The 21,807-nt window shown below is 35.8% G+C and overlaps 1 protein-coding gene across 2 annotated transcripts in view; it reads right to left on the bottom strand.

Annotated features, from left to right (window-relative positions):
• Window positions 1-21,807, bottom strand: part of PRRG1 (proline rich and Gla domain 1) — a 101,211-nt gene that overhangs the window by 30,826 nt on the left and 48,578 nt on the right. For both annotated transcript variants that reach the window (XM_081276744.1, XM_081276745.1), the window contains one exon: window positions 606-766. In XM_081276744.1, the coding sequence (XP_081132870.1) occupies window positions 606-766 (161 nt within the window). The remainder of the gene's footprint in view (window positions 1-605; window positions 767-21,807) is intronic.

Below are 21,807 nucleotides of genomic sequence, written 5' to 3'. Positions count from 1 at the left end.
AGGTGTGTTCTATATCCCTCCAGCACCTCAGCCATCACTTGTTTAGCAGCTAGTGTTATTTTCATGGTACAGGGCACTAGATCTTTCTACAATGGTTACCTCTAGTAATGTGATTTCCAACTGTGAAGCAGTTCTATAGAATATACACCCCTGCCTTGTGATTTCCCATCCCTGCTCTCCTTGAAGAGCACACAGTCCAGAATAAAGAGAGGTAAAGGGAAATAGTCTCACTGAATGGGGATGGGGAGTCTAAATATGTTTTTTCTTTAATAGGAGAAGTAAAACATTTAAAAATATTATCAGCTTTCATTAGCTTCCTCCATCCTTTCTCTTTGGTAGTAGGTAAGGATATTATCTTTCTAGATCAAAGCCTTGGGTGAATTAAATTCTTCTCCCTTGCCAAGTTGATGAATCTTTGCTCTTGGCAGAATCCTGTGGAAACACACCAGTGAACAGGGAAGTGAACTTAGCTTTCCCACGCATGGAATGTTATTACATGCCACTTTCAGGCTTCCTCGAAAAAGTTAATTTTTAATTAATAACAATGTGCATACTTCGGATCTCAAATATAAATCAAAACGTAGGCAAAATGCTCGTATACTTACAGTTTTCTCATTATTTTCAAAAGCTTCCCTGGCTTCTTCGAATGTGCAGACTTCTTCTTTGCACTCACGTTCAATGTTGCCCTGTCTTATTTCTTCAAAAAGTCCATTAGCTCTTCGGTAGCGTTTTAATACTGAATTGGCTCTTTCTCCCGTGAGGAAAACTAAAAAGAGATATAATAATAAGCATAAAAATGGAATGAAAATTCCATAAGGTAAATTACAATACAAGATGGAAACTGCCAGATGTTCTTCAGATAACACAGGCAACATCCTAAACCTCTTTGTGTGAGTCAGCAATGAAGTAACACTTAGCTCACAAGCACTGCATCTGCTAGCTTCCTCATATGTGAGTGTGTCCTTTCAGTAGCAGTTGCCCCGTGACATAATTTACCATGTTATATTCAAACTTTAGCACATTCCTGCCGAGCATGAGTGTTTAAATATAGTAATAATGATACCACTACTTATATTCATTACAGTAAGTGGATACCCCAAGGCATTCGGCTGTTGGACAACAGCAACCAAATCTAAATTCAGACTGTAGAAGTCTTTCAGTATTTGTCCATCTAAGAAGAAATAGACCTGCAATTGACCTAATAATATTTACCCAGAGAACCCTGACTTCAAAAGAAGTGACAAAACAATAACAAGAAGTTAAGATAAATTTGGCTATAATTCCTTCCAAGGAAACACTAATAGTAATTTTGTTCTAAATGCACTTAAGTATAGTGTGGTGACACTTTAACACACCCCAAACTCATTTTACTGTCCTTCTTAAGGAAAAGGAAATTATTTTGCATAACTTTTAGAGGCATTTCATATAAACATTCAAAACATGTTTATGACGCCCAGTATAATAAATTAGGCAATAGTTACATGTGCACTTATGGTGCATTCTTTTTATTTTTATACACTAATACAATTTAAGCTGTACTTTAACAATGTTTTTCTAAAAGTGCCTTGCTTGTTGGAGACATAAATTTAATACCACCAGAATTTAATCTCTGTTAATGTTAAAAGATTAGAAAATTTCCTAATTTTATGAATTTATAATATGGGAGAAGGCATGAAACAGATTTGGGGGGGTATCAGGGATTGAATCCAGGAGTGCTTTACCACTGAGCTACATCTCCAGTCCTTTTTATTTATTTATTTTATGTTGAGAGAAGGTCTTGCTAAGTTGCTGAGGTTCTCACTAAATTGCTGAGGCTGGCCTTGAACTTGCCATTCTCTTGCCTCAGGCTCCAAGTTGCTGGAATTGCAGGCATGTACCACCATGCCTGGCTCAAAACAGATATTTTAAGATGATAAAGTGAAAGTTCTCCATTTTCCAAATTTCAAGTATTTTTTTTAAAAAAAATTAGTTGTAGATGGACACAGCACCTTTATTTTATTTATTCATTTTTTTAAATGTGGTGCCAAGAATTGAACCCAATGCCTCACACATGCTAGGCAAGCACTCTACCACTGAGCCACAACCCTAGTCCCTCAAGTATTTGTAAAAGAAGACAATGACAGTGAATTTATGTTTTACCTCATTATTTAAATATATATTTCAGTTTATAGAAGATACAGATTAATTATTTAGGATTCTTTAAAGTATCCAAATTAATACCAGCTAGATGGTACTTACACTAGGGTAAAAACCATGGTTGGCATTCAATAAGTATTTCTTTTATTTTACACCTTGTATGGGAAACCATCTATAAAATGAATTGAGTTATATAATATCATTAGAAAAATAATTTAAAAATACAAATTATGGAAAATGCTATGAAAGAAACCAAAAGGGCACTGTTGAGTTGGAGAATAACAACAGAATTTACTAGAAGTGCTTTTCACATTTTTGGCAACATCAGAATCTCCTAGGACTCATTATTACACAGATTGCTGGGACTTACCAGCAGTTTCTAATTCCAATGGTCTGGGCCAGGGTCAAGAAATTACATTTGTAATCAGTTCCCAGGTAATGTTGATGTTACCATTCTCATTATCACAATTTGAAAATTACTACTCTAATGCCAACTCCTTAGAAAACTAGTTCTGAGGAAGTTGTCTATGGAATGCGTTGATTAACAAATTTAAAGAGAAATCTTACTACGTGATGTTTTTAGGGCCCTTAATATATATTTAATATATACTTGCACATCCCCTGAAAGGGAGCATGGTATATGCATTTGTCATATTTTTTGACTACAGTGGTCTTTTTCAAGAGACATTTCACTGAATTACAACTTCATAGCCATTAGTCTAAATTGGCTCTAAAACAACCTCCTCCAACTAGCACATGAAGAAAGGCAGTAACTCTTTTCCCTTGGGGCTTCTCTTTTCCAAGGTAAACAGGTTTCTTTTTTCTTCATCTGTTTGTCATATAAAGTGAATATCTGCACCATCTTTCTCTCAAAAAATAGTGTCCTATGTTAAGTGCAATAATCTGTATATGGTCTGACAAGTGCAAAGTTGATCAAAACCATAAACTTCCTTGTTTTTAAACAAAGTACATATGCTAGTGCAGTTTTAAGCTATCTCTGGGTTTTCAATCAGTTTTCCTGAGGAAAAAACAAAAAATCAGCAATAATGTATTTTGAAGGCAGAAAGATCAGCAAAGTAGAGGGAAAGGGTTGGGGGTCAGGGGAGGGGAGGGGAAGGAGAGGTACTGGGGACTGAATTAGAACAAGACATATTCCATGATTTTATAATTATGTCAAAATGGATTCTACTGTCGTGTAACTAAAAATAACCAATAAAATAAAAAAGAAGACAAGATATGAGATAATGCCTTCTGGATTTGGCAGAAATTCTAATGTTCCTTGGTAATAATACACCAGCATTCAAATCTTTAATCATCATCATCATAATAATGTACTTTGAGCTTTTAGGAGGAAAACTTACAAAATACTACAAAGAGAAAATATTTTTTCTTGCATGCTAGCTAAATGGAAAATAATAGTTAAGGAAAATGGTTAACTCTAACCAAACAGACTAATTCAGAAGGATAAGTAACTGGGAGGTAATGAAGCAGGACACAAGATCTTCTAATCCCAGCCTAATCAAATTATCAAGAGCATTCCATAAACATCTCCTATGTATTTCTTGTACCAAGAGGCAATGTAATATAATACTGGGAACTCTAGATGGACTAAGCTGGTGAATATATCTTATCTCACTTGCCAAATACAGTCAATTAAAAGACATTACTTGGAGTAAAAATCTGACCAGCAAGAAAGAAAGACATTACTATAGATTAGTTATGGCCACCAGGTACTAAAGAACACGAATTAGTGGCAGAGCATTTGCCAGTCCTTTTCAAAGTAATCTGGAAATCTAATGAATCTTACATGACAACACCAGAATTAGAATTTTTTTTTTCAATGTGGAAACAAAATAAAGGAGAAGGTGATAGCTTTGACTTATAGGATGAGATCAGATCATCTCCTTTCAAAAACAATGGGCAATTTCCAGGCTGGAAGGGCTAGGATTAGAACTTCAAAATTCAAAACTAGGGGCTGGGAGTGTAGGTCAGTGATAGTACTTAGCACTTGTCAGGCCCTGGGTTTAATCCTCAGCACCAAAGGGGGTAAAAAATCAAAACTAAAGCAAGGATGTTTGACACTTTAGTTGAACACTTCCCTCTACTTCCTTCTTCTTAAATTGTGTGAGTTAACCCACAGCTGTCAAGAATCACATGCATGTCTTAACCATAGATTACATGATGTGACAAATGTACACAATGTAAATGTGCCTTGAGATGCTACTTAGAACACGTAGTTTTCCTTTAATAGGAAATAAAGTAAAACCTAAACCTTTTTTCAGATTCAGTTGAAATTACTTACAGAAAATATTTCAAATCTAAGACTGATAAACTCACAAATATGTTCATTAAAGAATAATAACCACTTTTTCATAGTGGTTAATAAATAAGCTCTCGTGCTTTCTCTTCAAAAGAAAGCAATGGAAATAAATGAAATAAGAGGGCTACTCAGTTTACTCCCTAAATTACTGACTTAAGCCAAAATATTTGATTGTCCCATCCATTTTATATTTAATGCACTGAAGGTTACTAAAATTGACATTTTAATGTAAATAATCTTTAGCTAAGTGAGATCATGTCCATAAATTTGCTGAAAAACAGCAGAGGATAGGGCCTAAAAATTAACAGCCTCTTTGGAAAAACCTTTACTCCAATTATCTAATTGGGTCTCTTATCTTGGGCCCAATATCATTGAAGGAGCCAGTATTTAATGGTTACATTTTTATTTTAAGTGAACAAAATTATTTTTCTTAGGACATATTTACTGTATGCAATGAGAATATGACAAGTCACAAAGATGAGTAGCAGATGATCTCTGCTCCAAGGTTCTTCAATGCAAGAGGTAACAAAGATAAAAGATACATAAAAAACTCTGCTGTAAGACTGAACTTTGATATTCTTTGAGGTCTATTTCCACTGGATACATGTGCGTTTAGAAGTGAGGGGAAGCACCTGGGGAAGGGCCCCTGAAAAGTATACTTGAGCTGGTTTTTCAAAGAGTGGCAGGATTGGAACGTGCAAAGCTGGCAAGAAAAGATATCCTAGGAAAACAAAACAATGAGAAATGGCTTGGAACTGAGCAAAGGGACACAAATGAGGCACAATGAGCTGGTTAGTAGGGCCAGAGTAGAAGATTCAAAATAGCTGGGAAATGCAACTGGAAACTGGCCAATTTCCAGGTCATGGAGGCACTTAATGTTAGGCTTACACATTTTGAACTATTTATAGCCAATCAAGGTTTTGGATCAATAGTTGGGGCAGGTGGGGTAGTGGGCAGTGGGGAGTAACCTAGAAAACAGTGTATATACAAACAACAGATTGGGGAATAGAATGATGGGTAAAGGCCAGGAAAAGACTGCTTACACTAGGCCAGGCTAAGAAATAATGAGCCAGGTGAAATGGTGCACACCCACAATCGTGGTGCACACCCAGGAGGATCACGAGTTCAAAGCCAGCCTTGGCAACCTAGCAAGGCGCTAAGCAACTCAGTGAGACCCGTCTCTAAATAAAATACAAAAAAGAGCTGGGGTGTGGCTCAGTGGTTGAGTGCCCCCGACCCCAATCCCTGGTACGAAAAAGAAAGAGAGAGAGAGAGAGAGAGAGAGAGAGAGAGAGAGAGAGAGAGAGAGAGAAGAAAAGAAAAGAAATAATAAGATCATTCATTAGAAAAGGACACAAAAGATATGAATATTGAGTGATTTCTTTGTTGCTTAACCTACCATGCATCTGATTATCAGCTAAACTAAATCTTAACCATTCTATAAATTGGCTGTTTTATGCCTCTATAATTTTGCACCTGATATTTCTTCTGCCTAGTGAACTCCTATTCCAGTGTAACATCCTCTAAAACCTTCCCCAGACTTGACTTCCTACTTCATTAGATAGACATGCTAAGGACTAGAGCTATTAAGCAAATTTTATTATGATTTTTATTATGACTCTGGTTTCCCCTTAAGGTTATAAACTTCTTGAGGACAGGAACCATGTATTATTAGTATTTTGACTCAAACTCTTTCTTTTGTAACATCTAGTAAAGAACTTGGTACAGAATAGGATTAATGAAAAGGCAGAATGGGAAAGACTTGGAGAATGAATGAAAAGAATCCTGTAGGCCATGAACATACCTCTAATTATGAAGCAGTACTGAAATTTTAAAATATTGTTGTCAAAGGTATTTGTATATTGTGTAAAATATATTTGTAGCCAAGTTTCTAGGAGATAGCTTTTTTTAGCTAAGAGAAACTAACTTTGAAAATTTATAGAATACTTCTATTTGTACTTCCCATAGAGCACACAGTTTTGTTGTTCTGTAAGAATGGTTTAGTTTCTTTCAGTAGTTACTTAGATGTAAAATAGCTAGGCATCTACTGTTCTGGGAAGAGGGAGTAGTCAGATGCTTTTTGCTTTGGCAAGAAACTAGCACCTTGGTTCCCAAAGTGTGTAACAAAGCCCTTGGGGGTAATCACAGAGGATATACAGTATATTTTACATTTTTGAAGGAGATCCAGTGATTTTTGAAGGAAAGCAGTGATAGTCAACATCTGTCAGACACCACAGAAACTAGAGCTTGAGGTACTTCACAGTTTTATCATTGGATAGATCTACATTCCTTTTCCTTGCAAAGCTGGATTTTCAGCTGTGATTAAAAAAAAATACAAGTGCCATGTGAAAAATCAGCATGGAACAAAAAATGGGGGTGGCAGTAGCCAATCTGATTCCAAGATTTGAGAAGCCAGCAGGGCCCAATATGTGCATACTTTCTATTAGTATATTGCCATGTTATTTAAGACGAAGATAAAATATTGTTTTCTTCCAATTTATGCATATTACTCTTTCAAACAGCTACTATGCTGTCAGGATAAAAATGATTAAACTGTTTGGACCTAATTACTTAATAAATGTAACTATTAGGTCTTTCTTTCACCTGATAGCTGTGTTCCTCAGTGTGGTGGTGGACCTTTAAGAGGTGGAGTCTAGTGAGAAGTCCTTGTCACTGGGGCATGTCTTTAGAAGGGACTGTGGAACTCCAGAATCTCTAATGTCATCCCATTTGGAGATATGATTTCTTCTTCTCACACATGCCCCCCATCACTACCATTTGCCAAAAGATGACAGTTGAGGGAGGGGCTCTTACCAGAGCCTCTACCATGTTGTTTGGACTTGCAACTTCCCAAACTGTGAGCTACATAAACTTCTTTATAAAATTAGCCTGCCTTAGGTATTTCATTGTAGCAACACAAAACAAGATAATACACCAGAGATAAGAAAGCCTAAACATTAGGTTCATTAAATACTGAAATATCAAAAAACAAGCCTATTATGCAATGAAGTAAGCACAGGAAAGTGAAATTCTGGGTAGAACAGTGTCCTCCTAGCATTGTAATTTACCACTAGCCTCGTTGGGATAACCTATGTTGTTACTGTAGTGATTTCTCTAGATACATTGGAACTATTCTGAGTAACAGAAAGCCTGATTTTTGTGCCCTGTTTTTTATGTAAGACTATATACCAGCGACAGTATCAAGAACATCAGAATACTGGAGAACAGGAACTTTCTACAAACGAACCTAGCATTCCAGTATCTTTTCTTCAGTCCAAGAATCAAGTCCTATCCCTCTAGACCTAATGTGAAATTTTGGAGTTCTTGGATCTACTATGGGGACAGGGTTGACTGGGAAAGGAAGAAAAACACTCTTGCTGTTATGCTTTGGATGTGTGATATTCCCCCAAAGCTCCTGCTAATGCAGGAATATTCAGAGATAAATGATTAGATTATAGGAGCTATAACCCAAGCAGTGCATTCTAATTTGAATGGAATGTCTGGATGGTAGCTGTAGGCAGATGAGGTATAGCATAAGGAGGTGGTCCATGGGGGGTGTATCCTGGAAGGGTGCATCTTCCCTGCATCCTCTTCCCACTCTCTCTCTGCTTCCTGACTCCACCAGATGCTGAGCAGCTTTCTTCTATAGGGCCCTTCCACCATGATATTTTGCCTCACCTTGGACCGAAAGCAATGGAGTCTGCCATCTATGGACTGAGACTTTGAAACAATGAGCCCCAAATAAGCTTTTTCTCCTCTAAGTTGTTCTTGTCCAATGTCTTGGTCACAGCAACACAAAAGCTGACTAAAACACATCATGGGTAGCTTGTGATTGTTTGATTTGAAAAACAAATGTGATGTCATTGTTATCCCAAACTAGTTAGAAAGTAAGTAAAAGTATTCCCCGAGCAAACAGCTATTGAGGAAAGAAAAACCTAAGTATCATTCTGGGATCTATAAATTTAAATAGCAGTAGAAGGAGGAGGAACAGGAAAAGGGAAGTACTGGGGATTGAATTGGAGGAAATTGTATTTCATGCCTGTGTAATTATGTCAAAACCAACCCCAATATGATGTATACTATAATGTACTAATAAAAGTTTCTTTGAATAGAACTAATCTCAGTTATAAATGAAGTAATGTACATAGACTGCTCAGAAATTAGCAAAGGATGGATGTTCAATAAATAGTGTTATGACTTGTGGCAGTTATTGCATGAAAAGAAAAAAAAAAAAAGATTTACCAAACCGATAATAAAATTGCACTAAAGCAGTCATGGTGGTGCATACATGTAATCTCAGTGACTCAGAGGCTAAGGCAGGAAGATTGCAAGTTCAAGGCTAATCTCAGCAACTTATTGAGACACTGTCTCAAAATAAAAAAAAATTAAAAGGACTGGGGATGTAGCTTGGAGGTAAAGTGCCCCTGAGTTTAATTCTCAGTACAAAAAAATTTTCTTGGAAAAATCAGAATAAATGAGCAAGGACTGGGTTAGCTTGCAATGAGTCTATTTGCCTTTCTGCTTAACTTCAGGAATACTGGGAGTTTGGTTCCCTGGGTCAAATCTGGGATAAAATATACTAGCTTTACAAAGCTCAGTTTAAAGTCTGAAACTCCTTTATGGGAACTCTGTATTAACTTTTCTAAGTTGTTTAATGAAAACGTATAGACTAATGTTTTGCACTTGATTTAATTGATTTTACAGCCTAGTTTCAGACACATAACTAGTGGGATATCAAAGAATCATGAGAGCCTTGCACATATCTTGGTTGTTCACAATTAGAAGACAAATGTGTTCTGTGTGACTAAAAATGGCCTTGGGAGCCATCTTTCCCCTGTGCATCTTACCTTTGCTATTATTAAAGACTATGAGAATATACCCTATAGAATCTTCTAAGTCTTTTCAATTATCTAATGTGGTATTGTTGCTACAGTATATTTTTTTTTTTTAGAGAGAGAGGAGGAGAGGGAGAGAGGGATGGAGGGAGAGAGAGAGAGAGAGAGAGAGAGAGAGAGAGAGAGAATTTTTAATATTTATTTTTTAGTTCTCGGCGGACACAACATCTTTGTATGTGGTGCTGAGGATCGAACCCGGGCCGCACGCATGCCAGGCAAGCGCGCTACCGCTTGAGCCACATCCCCAGCCCCGCTACAGTATATTTTGATGAGTCATAAATATTTAGGGGGGTGTCATCAGATTTTAAAATTTCAGAGATTCTTCTGAATGTAAATTAAGGACTGTTTCTAGTCCTTATTTATAAGGACCTGGTATTTGTAACAAACTCACAAAGAAACATCCTAGGCTATAATTTGTATGCTTGCTTTTACTTTACTTCCTTTTTTTTTAAAATTATTTTATTGTTGGTTGTTCAAAACATTTCATAGTTCTTAATATACCATATTTCACAGATTGATTCAAGTGGGTTATGAACTCCCATTTTTACCCCGTATACTTTACTTCCTTTTTATCAAATGCATTTTGATAGATAACCTATCATCACTGGAATTTTAACAATAAGTAAGTCACAAAAAAAACTTTTAGAAAGGATAGGTTAAGAAAAGAATATTGCATATGTGACAGATATACAAGTTTAGAGAATCATGGGTAGTTACAAAAATACACTGGTTAAATTATGTTCTGTTGAATTTTAGGATGATAGTTCATGTGGCTATTCAATATTTTATATAATCATTGTGGATCTTAATGATGGTAATACCTCATTTTTGCATAAGTCACTCAAATAAATCCATTCTCATAAACTCAGAAACAAAGAGATGACCAAGGTCATGTATTATAATTCATGTTATGCTTTACCTTCAGGGGAGCCCCAGCCTCCTTAAACAAATCAAGGGTCAGTTTTCTCTATCCATGTCCACCAACCAGCCTGGCTGTGAGACTACAAAGCCTCACTGAACATTAAAACTGAAAAGTAGAAGGGTCAGTGTAGGCTGAATTAGATCAATATACTGACAGAAACAAGAAGTGAAAGCTAATTAATCCAAAGGCAAAGGAAAAGAAAGACAGAAGGCCCTTGGAGGGATATTTAGAGAAGGATCTAATTCCTCTCATGCTGACAGCTTCCAAAGCAGTAGACATCAATGATTATGTTTATCATGGCGAATCTGAGTCACCAGTAAAGGGCCATATGATGTTCAAGATAATATAATTTAGTGCCTCTATAAACATTATCTATTTAGAACTATTTCTATAAAAATAGTACTTTAAAAATTTATTTATTATTTTTTATTTATATATTTATTTTTTAGTTTTCGGCAGAAACAACATCTCTGTTTGTATGTGGTGCTGAGGATCGAACCCGGGCCGCACGCATGCCAGGCGAGCGCGCTACCGCTTGAGCCACATCCCCAGCCCTAAAAATTTATTTTTTAATTTTTTTTCAGTGCTAGGACTCAAACCCAGGGCCTTGCACATGCTAGGCAAGCACTCTACCACTGAGCTACACCCCAGCCCAAAAGATTTTAACACATTAAAAAAGGGAGGCAATCTGCCAAATATATTTATTCAAATGGAAAATTTGGTCCCAAACAATACTATGTAAATGTTGGTGTACCGCAGACTGAATCTGTAATAAGTCCACAAACTAACCAGACAACTGATTTTTCATTTCTGAATAAATCTCTGCTATCTTGTTTAGTTGTGAATTTCCCATACGAGACTGCAGAACATGCAAAGCTATCTGCTTATTCAAGCTTTCTGTTTGTCACATGAAAGGTGCCCTTTGTTGATATATTGTTCAAGTCTAAAAGAGCCAATATCCATTCACCACTTTCACCAACCCTTGCATGGAGGCCCATGAAGCTATAGAACAAAAGAGTGATATGGGCAGAAGGTCCTGAATTTGTGTCAGGAAATGTGATTCCTGTTCCCTTTCTGACACTAAACTGGCTGCATGATTCTAATATTTGTTGCTTAATTTATGTGGGCCTTTTCCTCCTTTGTGAAGCAAGGTGTTGGATGTGATTTCTTAAGTACTTTCAGTTGTCCTAATGAAGGTTTCCATCGTTGGAAAGAATTTTGCAAAGAGGGAATAGTGTATCATACCCAAATTCTTTTGGGATATGAATATACTATTTTCCAGCCAAGCAATAAACATCCCCCAAACCAACATACTAACACACATAGAAAACTGACAAAGCAGCCTCTCCATCCAATTCTGCGTGTGGATTTATTTTTTTTAAATCTTATAAAGTGTCACATTCATGCTTCCTTATTTTCTTACTTATAAGCCATTTTGATACTATTCATCAATTGTGCCTGCATACAATGCCTTCAAGTTTTTTTTCCCTGTTAAAATAGGTATTTCTTATTATAGACCAATGTAGCCAGGCACAGTGAAACACACCTGTAATCCCGGTGACTGGGGAGGCTGAGATGATCACAAGTTCAAGACCAGCTACAGCAACTTAGTGAGACCCTGTCTAAAAATAATATTTTAAAAAAGGGCTGGGGATGTAGCTCAGTGGTAGAGTACCCCTGTGCTCAATCCCCAATATATATTACATATAAAAATATCTCATCCCTTTATCATAGACTGATGGAAATAAGTTTCCCTAGGAAAACAAAATCTCACAATCTGAAGTGATATTTCACTAGTAAAAATAAAATTATGCAAAATAAAATAGACTACTTGAACCATCTTCCTAACTTTACTTAGGATGATAGAAAACAGAATATTTCCCAATTTTATTTCACCACTGTAATCTATTTATGGAAATTAAGGTTGATTTTTTTCATGGATGGTATGTTTATAATCTAGAATTTATTGTATGGTGGTACTCATATGCCCAACCAGGTTGTCACTAACTTATAGTTTAGTTAGGATGGCATACAGTATTGTATTTACAAAGAATTAGGGAGACGAGGCCATTCTAGAACTCAGGTGTTTAAAAAATAATTTGAAGTTTTGGGATTGAGTTCATGAGAGTACAGAGTTGGACTTAAGAAACAATTTTTATTAATATCTTTAATAGCCAAAGTGTTCTTACAAAGACAATATGGTGGTTGTGATCATTACTAAGACTTTCTGAAAAATGTCTTTCTGCTACCAGAGTCATACAATAAAATGCCAGATGATTACAGGCAGGTTTCCTGAACTAAGTGTGGATAATATGCCAGTAATCAGTTTCTAGAAAAAACAAAAGAAATAATGTATGTAGTAGTAGTCTTTTTTAATTAATTAATTAATTAATTCTAATTACGTATATATGACAGCAGAATGCATTTTGATTCATTGTACACAATTACAGCACAGTTTTTCATTTCTGTGGTTGTACACGATGTAGCATCACCACGTGTGCAGTCACACATGTACCTAGGGTAATAATGTCCATCTCATTCCACCATCTTTCTTGCCCCCATTCCCCTCCCTTCCCTCCCCTCTGATAAATCCTTTGAAAGAGAATAAAGTCAATATTCTTTAAAAACAAAACAAACATGGTTCCTTGGAGTGCTACTAACTACCTCAATATATGTTTTTTTCTTGTTTTGGTATCAGGGGTTGAACCCAGAGGCACTTAATCACTGAGCCACACCTCCAGCCCTTTTTATTTTTTATTTTGAGACAGGGTTTTATTTTGCTTAGGGTTTTGCTAAGTTGCGGAGGGTGGCTTTGAACTTGCAATCCTTCTGCCTCAGCCTCCCAAGCTGCTGGGTCTCAGTATAGTTTTCTTTTTCTTTTAGTATTTTTTTAGTTGTAAATAGACCTTTATTTTATTTATTTATTTATATGCAGTGCTGGGAATCAAACCCAGGGCCTCACATGTGCTAGGCAAGTGCTCTACCATTGAATCACAACCCCAGCCCTCTTAAAAGGCAAATTTTAGATTGTATATTCATGTCACTTGCTTAATAATTTTATGCTTTGAAAAGAAAATGAAATATAGAGAAATGACCTAATAGGTTATCCTACAAAGGAAGGTAAAAGACAAAATTTTCTTTGAAGGGGTTTTACAGTTTCTAACTATTTATAAAAAGAATCCCACATGAAATGACAGATGGTAACATTACTAATTACATCAAATTACTAGCAATTATGCCAATTGATATAAAGGCATGGTATTCTAATGTGATATTTTTGAACTAGAGGCAGTACCTTACCCACATGAATCAAACTAATATGGAATTAATAAATGATCTAATTTGACTAATTAAATACACAATCATGTGGAACCATCAAAACGGGAGTATTCAAAAGATGACTATCTTTCCTATTACTAGTGCCTCAATTTTATCAGCAAGGATATCAGCAGTGTTCACATTTACAGTTGTTACAACCAAAAAATTTCCCTTTGAGTTTATGGAGCCTATTTATACCTGATTATACTTCTGTCCCATATGGAAGAACATGGAAATAACTATAACTAATAATCAACATTTAATGGGAAAAAGGGCAGGTAGATAAAACTCCTTAAGTATGAAATACAGTTTTAAACACATAATTTTTTGTTATGGTGATTGCTTCACAACCCATCAACAGACAGTACAGTGTGTATTCTATGTGACAGCTATAATCTAGACTCTAGGAGTGAATAACTGAGTAGGACACATAATGTAACAACAAAACCACATTCCAAAGGTGGCTATCGTAAAAACATTCAGCTCTCTCACTTCAGCTCACACCAATGGATAATAGATTTAAGAAATGGAGTTTCACAGATGAATTAGTGCTTTGGTTATAATTAGTGCATGGATTTCAGAAATGACTTTTCAATGGTTAAATCATATTGTTTATATGTGAGTTTGCTCTCGGAATGACAGCATCAAAGTTTGGCCTGATTACAGTGTACAAATATAAAGCCTGGCATTTTTTTTTTTTTAAGAGAGAGTGAGAGAGGAGAAAGAGAGAGAGAGAGAGAGAGAGAATTTTTTTAATATTTATTTTTTAGTTCTCGGTGGACACAACATCTTTGTTGGTATGTGGTCTGAGGATCGAACCCGGGCCGCACGCATGCCAGGCAAGCGCGCTACCGCTTGAGCCACATCCCCAGCCCAAGCCTGGCATTTTGTACCCTTAGAAATGGTGGTCAAGACTTGAGTCTTAAAAGGTCCTGTGTTCAGCTTGAAGGAGTCTTGGTTTCTTTCCTCTAACTACATATGTTAGCTGAATAATATTGCTAGCATGCTGTTACATATGCCTCAGATGAACTTTTCATTTAAGGTATTGTGGTAGGACCTAAAAGGGGAAAGAAATGGGACCTCATAGAATTGATAGAATATGTTAGATATTTCTTGTTGATATATGTCTGTGTATATAGCAAAATTTGGCCTAAGACTTAGTTATTATCTAGCAACTAGACTGTGGAAAGACCTAGATCTCACATACCTTTAGCCAATTCCAACATTTACCAAAAAGAGCCTAATAACTTTAAAAACAAATTGATTTGGATTATTTCAATACCTTCTTTAATGATTCTTTATGTATATCAATACCAAAAGATGTGTTCGGTTGATGCATGGAATTCTTTAATCTTATATGCTTCCAAACTGGATCTTGAACCACCCATGAGGTACACACTTTTATATGAGCTGGATGCTTAAGAAGCCTCTGAAGTCAAGGGCTCCCTATATGCACATTGCATTTAAGTTGAGGCATATGGAATTATAATTTTTGAACACCCAAATCATGACTTTCAGCCATTTCACATGGTTCAAACTAATGTAATGAGTGTGTAAGACTACCCTGGAAACATTGGAAGAATTATATGCTTCACAACCATAATGCAGAGAAGCAACTGATTTGTCATGAGACTGAGAGGCACATAATATTAGCTATTCTTTTGTTCCCTGTGTCACTTTTCTTCCCTTTTACACATTATTATAGCTTCAAAAACTGGATTCTAAGCTGGGTATGGTGGTGCACACCTGTAATCCCAGCAGCTTGGGAGGCTAAGACAGGAGGATCGTGAGTTCAAAGCCAGCCTCAGCAAAAGTGAGGTGCTAAACAACTCAGTGAGATGCTGTCTGTAAATAAAATACAAAATAGGGGCTGGGGATGTGGCTTAGTGGTAGAGTACCCTTGAGTTCAATCTGCAGTACCAAAAAAAAAAAAAAAGGATTCTAATGAGAGTTCATTTATCACAGGATCTCAGATCTGGAAGGATATATAAGATTTAATTAATCCAGGGTTTTTTCTAAAGTTTATTAGCCATGGAATCCTGTACAAATCAAACCTATGAGAAAGAAAACAGATAAAATATAAAACAGTAGAGTTAGTCTATCTGAAGGGGAAGTTCTATATACCAGAGGCACTCTACTTCCTTTCCTCCTTTCCTTCAGGGGCCGCTTTAGAAGATCAGGTGCTTAACTGAGTACACTGGACACTACATACAGATCCATCTCAATCTCTCCATTTTACTGACTGGACAACGGAGATGTACAGACTAAGTGACTTACTCCCAAATAGATATGTTTGATTATAAGATTAAGACTACACCCTAGACTCCACTTACTTCTATGGAAAACACTATACCAGGAGAATGAAAAGGCAAACCATAAATGGGTAAGAGTATTTTCAAAAGATACATCTGATAAAAGACTCTTATCCAAAATGTACTATGAACTCTTAAAACTCAAGAGTAAAACAACAGAATTAAAAAAATAGGCCAAACACCTTACCAGAGAGGATATATAGATGGCAAATACACATATGAAAAGATGCTTCACAGCATGTCATTAGGGCATTTCAAGTCAAAACAATGGGATACCACTTTATGTCTATTTAAATGGCCCAAATCTAGAACACTGACAACATAAAATGCTGTCAAGAATATGGAACAAGAGGAATTCTTATTCATTGATGGTGGGAATGCAGAATGGTATAGCGACTTTGGAAGACAGTTTGGCATATTTTTTAAAATTACTCTTACCATATTATCTAACAATTATGCTCCTTGCTCTTTACCCAGAGTTAAAAATTTATGTCCACACAAATATCTGCACATGGATGATTACAGCAGCTTTATTCATAGTTGCTAAGACTTAGTAGTAACCAAGATGTCCTTCAGTAGGTGAATGGGTAAATTGTAATACATCCAGACAATGAAATATTATTCAGTGCAAAAAAGAAATGAGCTATCAAGCTATGAAAAGATACAGAAGAACATTAAGTGTATAACACTAAGTGAAAGAAGATAATCTGAAAAAGTTACATACTGTATGATTCCAACTATGTGACATTCTGGAAAAGACAAAACTATGGGAACAATAAAATGCTCAGTAATTTCCAGGGCTTTGTGGGGAAGTGGGGATGAAAGGGACAAATAGGTAGAGCACAGAGGATTTTTAGGGCAGTGAAACGAACCTGTATAATAACTATAATAGTGGATCCATGCATTGTCCAAACCCACAAAAAGTACAACACCGAGAATGGACCCTAATGTAAACTATGGATGCTGAGTAATAATGATGTGTCAATACAGGTTCTTAGACTAACAAATGTACCACTGGTGGGGTAGGCTGATAATGAGGGAGGCTGAGATGGTAAGGGAGGCTATGATAATGAGGGCAGAGAGCATATGGGAAATCTCTGTGCCTTCTGCTTAATTTTGTTACAAACTGAAAACATTTTCTAAAAAACAATAGAGTATATTTAAAAAGAATGAATGATTTTTTAAAAGAACAATATGTGAAGTTTGGCTTATCTCTTAAGATTCCCTTTGATTTATTTAATATCAGTGGCTCTCAACATTGGGCCACTTTTTTTCCTTAGGAGCTATTTGGCAATGTCTGGACATTTTCAATTGTCACAACTTTAAGGACAGGGGTGCTACTGGCATATAACGGAGAGAGGCCAAGGATGCTGTTAAACATCCTACAATGCACAGGACAGTCCCACAACAAAGACTAATCTAGTCCCAAGTGTCTTTAGTCACTGTTTAATGTGTACCCAAATAACTAAAAAACAACATTATAACCAAAACTTGTACATTAGTATTCACAGCAACACCATTCACAATAGGTGGAAAATAAACAAATTCCCACCAACTGACGAATGGATAAATGAAATGTGGCATAATCATACAATAGGATACTATTCAGTCATAAAAAGGAATGTGGTCTAAATAATAACAACATGAATAAACCTCAAAAACAGTATGCTACTTGGGGGGAAAAAACAGATGCATGTGCACAGTGTGTAGAACAAAATGTCATATATTGTATTATTTTGTTTATGTGAAATATCCAAAATAGGCAAATAAATAGAAAGCAGATTAGATTCAGTAAGCAGAGTCTGGAAGGAGGGAAACAGAAGGTGACTTCTTAAATGGATATGGTGTCTCCTTTGCAAGTAATGAAAATGTTTTGGAACTATTTGGTTGTACAACATCATGAATATACTAAATACCACTGCGTGTTATACTTTAGAATAGTCAAGTCCATGTTGGGTGAATTTTGCCTCAAATTTTAAAACACCTCAACAGTGCTGAGGTTGAGAAACCAGTCAAAACTTACAGATGAAATGTAATATTTAAAAAAGTAAAAGGCAGAAAGGACTACATCAAAGTTATGTCATTATAAAGAATTTTAAAAAGTAGACTGACGCTGAAATAACCCATTTTTTTTTTCTGGTAGGAAAGACTTGCCAGGAAAAAAATAATGGCAGCTGTCAGCCCCAAACAGATTTGTATTACTATTATAAAATTATGAAGAGTTTACGATAAATTGGTGACATCATCTAAACTACAGAGACATGAAAATGTCACCATAATAAAGACTCTCAGATCTAATAGAGGCCAGAAAATTAAATAATTAATTGACTTTAAATGTATGCCTTCACTTGAACTATAAACCAGGGAGCTGCCAAATGAAATTAGGTACTACATTATGAGCTTGTCACTTTACACGGCTTGTCAGTTTGAAGATTCATTCCCTGTTTGAAAATATGGAGCTGTATGCTCAGAGTTAAAGTTTAGAATTGGCCTCAACTGTGCAGAAGTTCAGCAGTGAATCAAAGAACTCAGATTTACTCTGGTGGCTGTAAACCATCTTTCCTTTCAGTAAGTCTTAAGTTGGGGACATGGTTGGCTTCTTTGGGCCAAAGGAATCAAGTACACCCATAGATTTCAAAGAATCATGCTGGTCTGTTTTAATAAGAAACAAAAAAAAATTGACAGCATTCTACTGATGACAGCATAACTATATAATTATACCTGAACATCATTTACCATTAACTATAGAAAATAAAGATAGAAAATAACTTTTCAGATTTAGATTTTATAGACCTAAGATTTTCTTCTAAACTTTGAACTCTTTTAATGACCTGACCATTTAAGTTATCTCTGAGGACTAAATATTGGAAGAGAAGAACCAGAAAAAAATGCTAAAATATTTTCACATTGTTATTCTAATTATCCTCCACAAACAAGTCTTATCTGCTTTCAATCATTAAGCCACTCCAGACATATTGCTTTCTATAAAACAATGTAAATTAATTCATGGCTATTATTCCTATTTTGTAAAGGATGGGTAGGAACATCTGTGGCTGCTATTATTGAAATAGCATGATGATTTTTTGCCCCAGAAACTCGTTCTTAAAATGAAAACAGTGAAATTAGCTATAGGTAATTAATATATACTACAAATCACTGCTATAGCACTTGGAAGATGCAGTGTGTTCCAAGATAGAAAAATTAATGTGAAAAATCAGACTCTACTTAAACATTCTAATAAAAGCAACAATCCTAGATTTTGTTTGTTTGTTTGTTTGTTTTGGGGTACTGGGGATTGAACTCAGGGGCACTCAACCACTAAGCCACATCCCCAGCCCTATTTTGTATTTTGAGATAGGGTCTCACTGAGTTGTTTAGCGCCTCACCATTGCTGAGGCTGGCTTTGAACTCGTGATCCTGCCTCAGCCTCCCGAGCTGCTGGGATTGATTATAGGCATGTGCCACTATGCCTGGCCAGATTTTATTTATTAAAAAAATTGGGGGTAAGAAAGCACCCAAAAGTTGCATTCTGGGTCAAGACAATATTTACTGGGAGTATTGAGCCTTTTATCATTTTGTCATGAATAAACTACTTGCTCAGGGGAGGAATGGAAAGGGAGAATTAAGCTTTAAGTAAGTTCCACTTGAAGATGATTAAAAAATAATATACATACTATTTTGTGAGTCTATACATTTGTGAAGTCCTCACATTCCTTTCTTTGTGAAAATGATAATTCTGTTAGAATTTAATATGTAATTTTATTTATACATATCATTCTTTGTTGAACCAGCATCTTACCTTGTCTTAAATTATTCTGATGTTCCATGATGTATTATATTATTTGTGCCAAGAAAAGGCATAAAGAAAATAAAAGGCATAAAGATGAAAATCTCATCATTCAAAAAGGGTGACTTTCACACAGGCTAGGTAAACATTCTAAGTTAAGCCCCTTACTTTAGGCACCTTCCTTTAGGCACCTTCCTTTGTGGGTTATGCAGAGGAATGTTTCCAAATTAAATTAACTTGATATCTGGTATGATCAGCCAGCTAGTGCTGCTGCTTTTTGAATGATTACAAACAAAGACTGTTACTGCTCAGAAAATGTTTGTATTTGTCATACCCCACTATCTAATACATATGTGTTTTAGCTGTTATGATAAATGCAGATAGACACTGAGCTCTCTCCTTTTTCCTATCTTTCCTGTCTCCCAAAATATATGAACATCATTGTAGATCTTAGAAGATAATTTCTTCCATACTTTTGACAGCAATAGAGGGCTCCTAGGTTTTTAATCAATTTTATACATTACTGATGTTTAGGATATTCAGAAATGGTTTATTTAAGGAAATAACTGTAGCATAAGATGGCCTACTTTTGCATTTTAGCTATTTACAGGCTGTAGACTATAAGATCTTCTGTTATTAACCTCAGTTTTATACTATATAAATGGAGATTATTCTCCTCATTTTATATCATAGGGTTACCTCATAACTCTAGTAGGATAATGTAGAGGAAATATTTATGAATTATGAAACGTTCTACAGATACTTGTTAATATCAAAATAATTATAAATCAAAGTCCCAAATACTAAGCGATGGCTAATACTTCATATATAGTAAATAGGATTTCAGTGCCACACATAGTAGACACTGGTGGCTTAATAATAACTTAAAAACACAATTCTGTTCTTACCTGTTCCCCCTTTTTTTAAACTTAAGACTGTTTATAATCTTTTTCATCACATAATGAAAAAATTCTAACACATTTGTAAATAATTTTTATCCTTATTAAATAATACTAAAATAAATTCACCTCAATCTTAATTTCTCACCTACACTGTACAGTTGGCCTGATGTGTTCTTTGTTTTCATGGATCTTAATTTATTTAACGAGGCTGGTGCCATATCTCTGTGATATTTCCCTCGGTGTCCCTTTGTATGACACATTGAGCTATGTTTGTGAGAATCTTTGCCAAATCCAGTAAAAACTTCATTGTATAGAACCAGAAAAGAGAAAAATGAGCACACAGTAGCATCTTTTTCCCCTACTCACAGTGTCAGCAATTAACAAATGTAATCAGGCTAACTAAGCAAAGTTGGGAGAATAAAGGATAGCGTCTCTTTGACACTCAGGATATTAAAGATGCTTTTAAAGTTGTCAACACTAGGAGTCAAAATGCTGCTATCAAAAGCTTCCATGTTTGTAAAAGCAGCATTATGTGAAGCACTTCCCTTATCTCACCTCCAGGTTGGAACATGCCCATCTTTGCAGATTACATTATCCTGTCCTGTTCTTTAGCAGGAACTTTATTAATTGCCTGCCCATTTGAACAAATATTTGCTGAGATATCTTTTAAGGTAAAGATCTAATGATCCCTTTGCTAGCAACTGATGATTAGTCTGAAAAGAAAAGAGGAAACAAGAAAGAATGGGTTGCTTGTCTCAGTGTGGGCTCTCTTCTCCATATGGCTATGGTGGCATGTAACAATCAAAACATTTTCCACATCTACTTGAAGTTTTTGGGATTGGGTGAGGACCAAGCTACAATGAAATACTCTGGAAGCTTCTATTGATGGCTGACTTTGTGGCAGAGCAGGGTCTGGATTAGTTCTAGAAATTTGCCTAGGTGATTCCAGTTTTTTTTAAATTTATTTTTAAAATTTCTAAGTCTTCAGAGATTGGCATCTTTTGTGAAGGTTTGGAAAGAACCAGAATCCCTAGGACAAATCAATTTCCAAGAGAAGCTCTGGAGAAAACAGGAGCAAAAGCTGATTTGTCAGGGTTCAAGAAGATTTTTTTCCATGACCGGTCCATCATTTGGGGGCTGCTTACCAAGACACATATGTAGATGAAGCAAATGAGGCGCAGTATAAGGAGGAACTCTCAGTTACCTACACAACCC

This window comes from Spermophilus citellus, assembly GCF_964194105.1.
Source record: "Spermophilus citellus genome assembly, chromosome: X".
NCBI classification, from domain to species: domain Eukaryota; kingdom Metazoa; phylum Chordata; class Mammalia; order Rodentia; family Sciuridae; genus Spermophilus; species Spermophilus citellus.
This window is presented reverse-complemented; position numbering and strand designations above follow the sequence as displayed.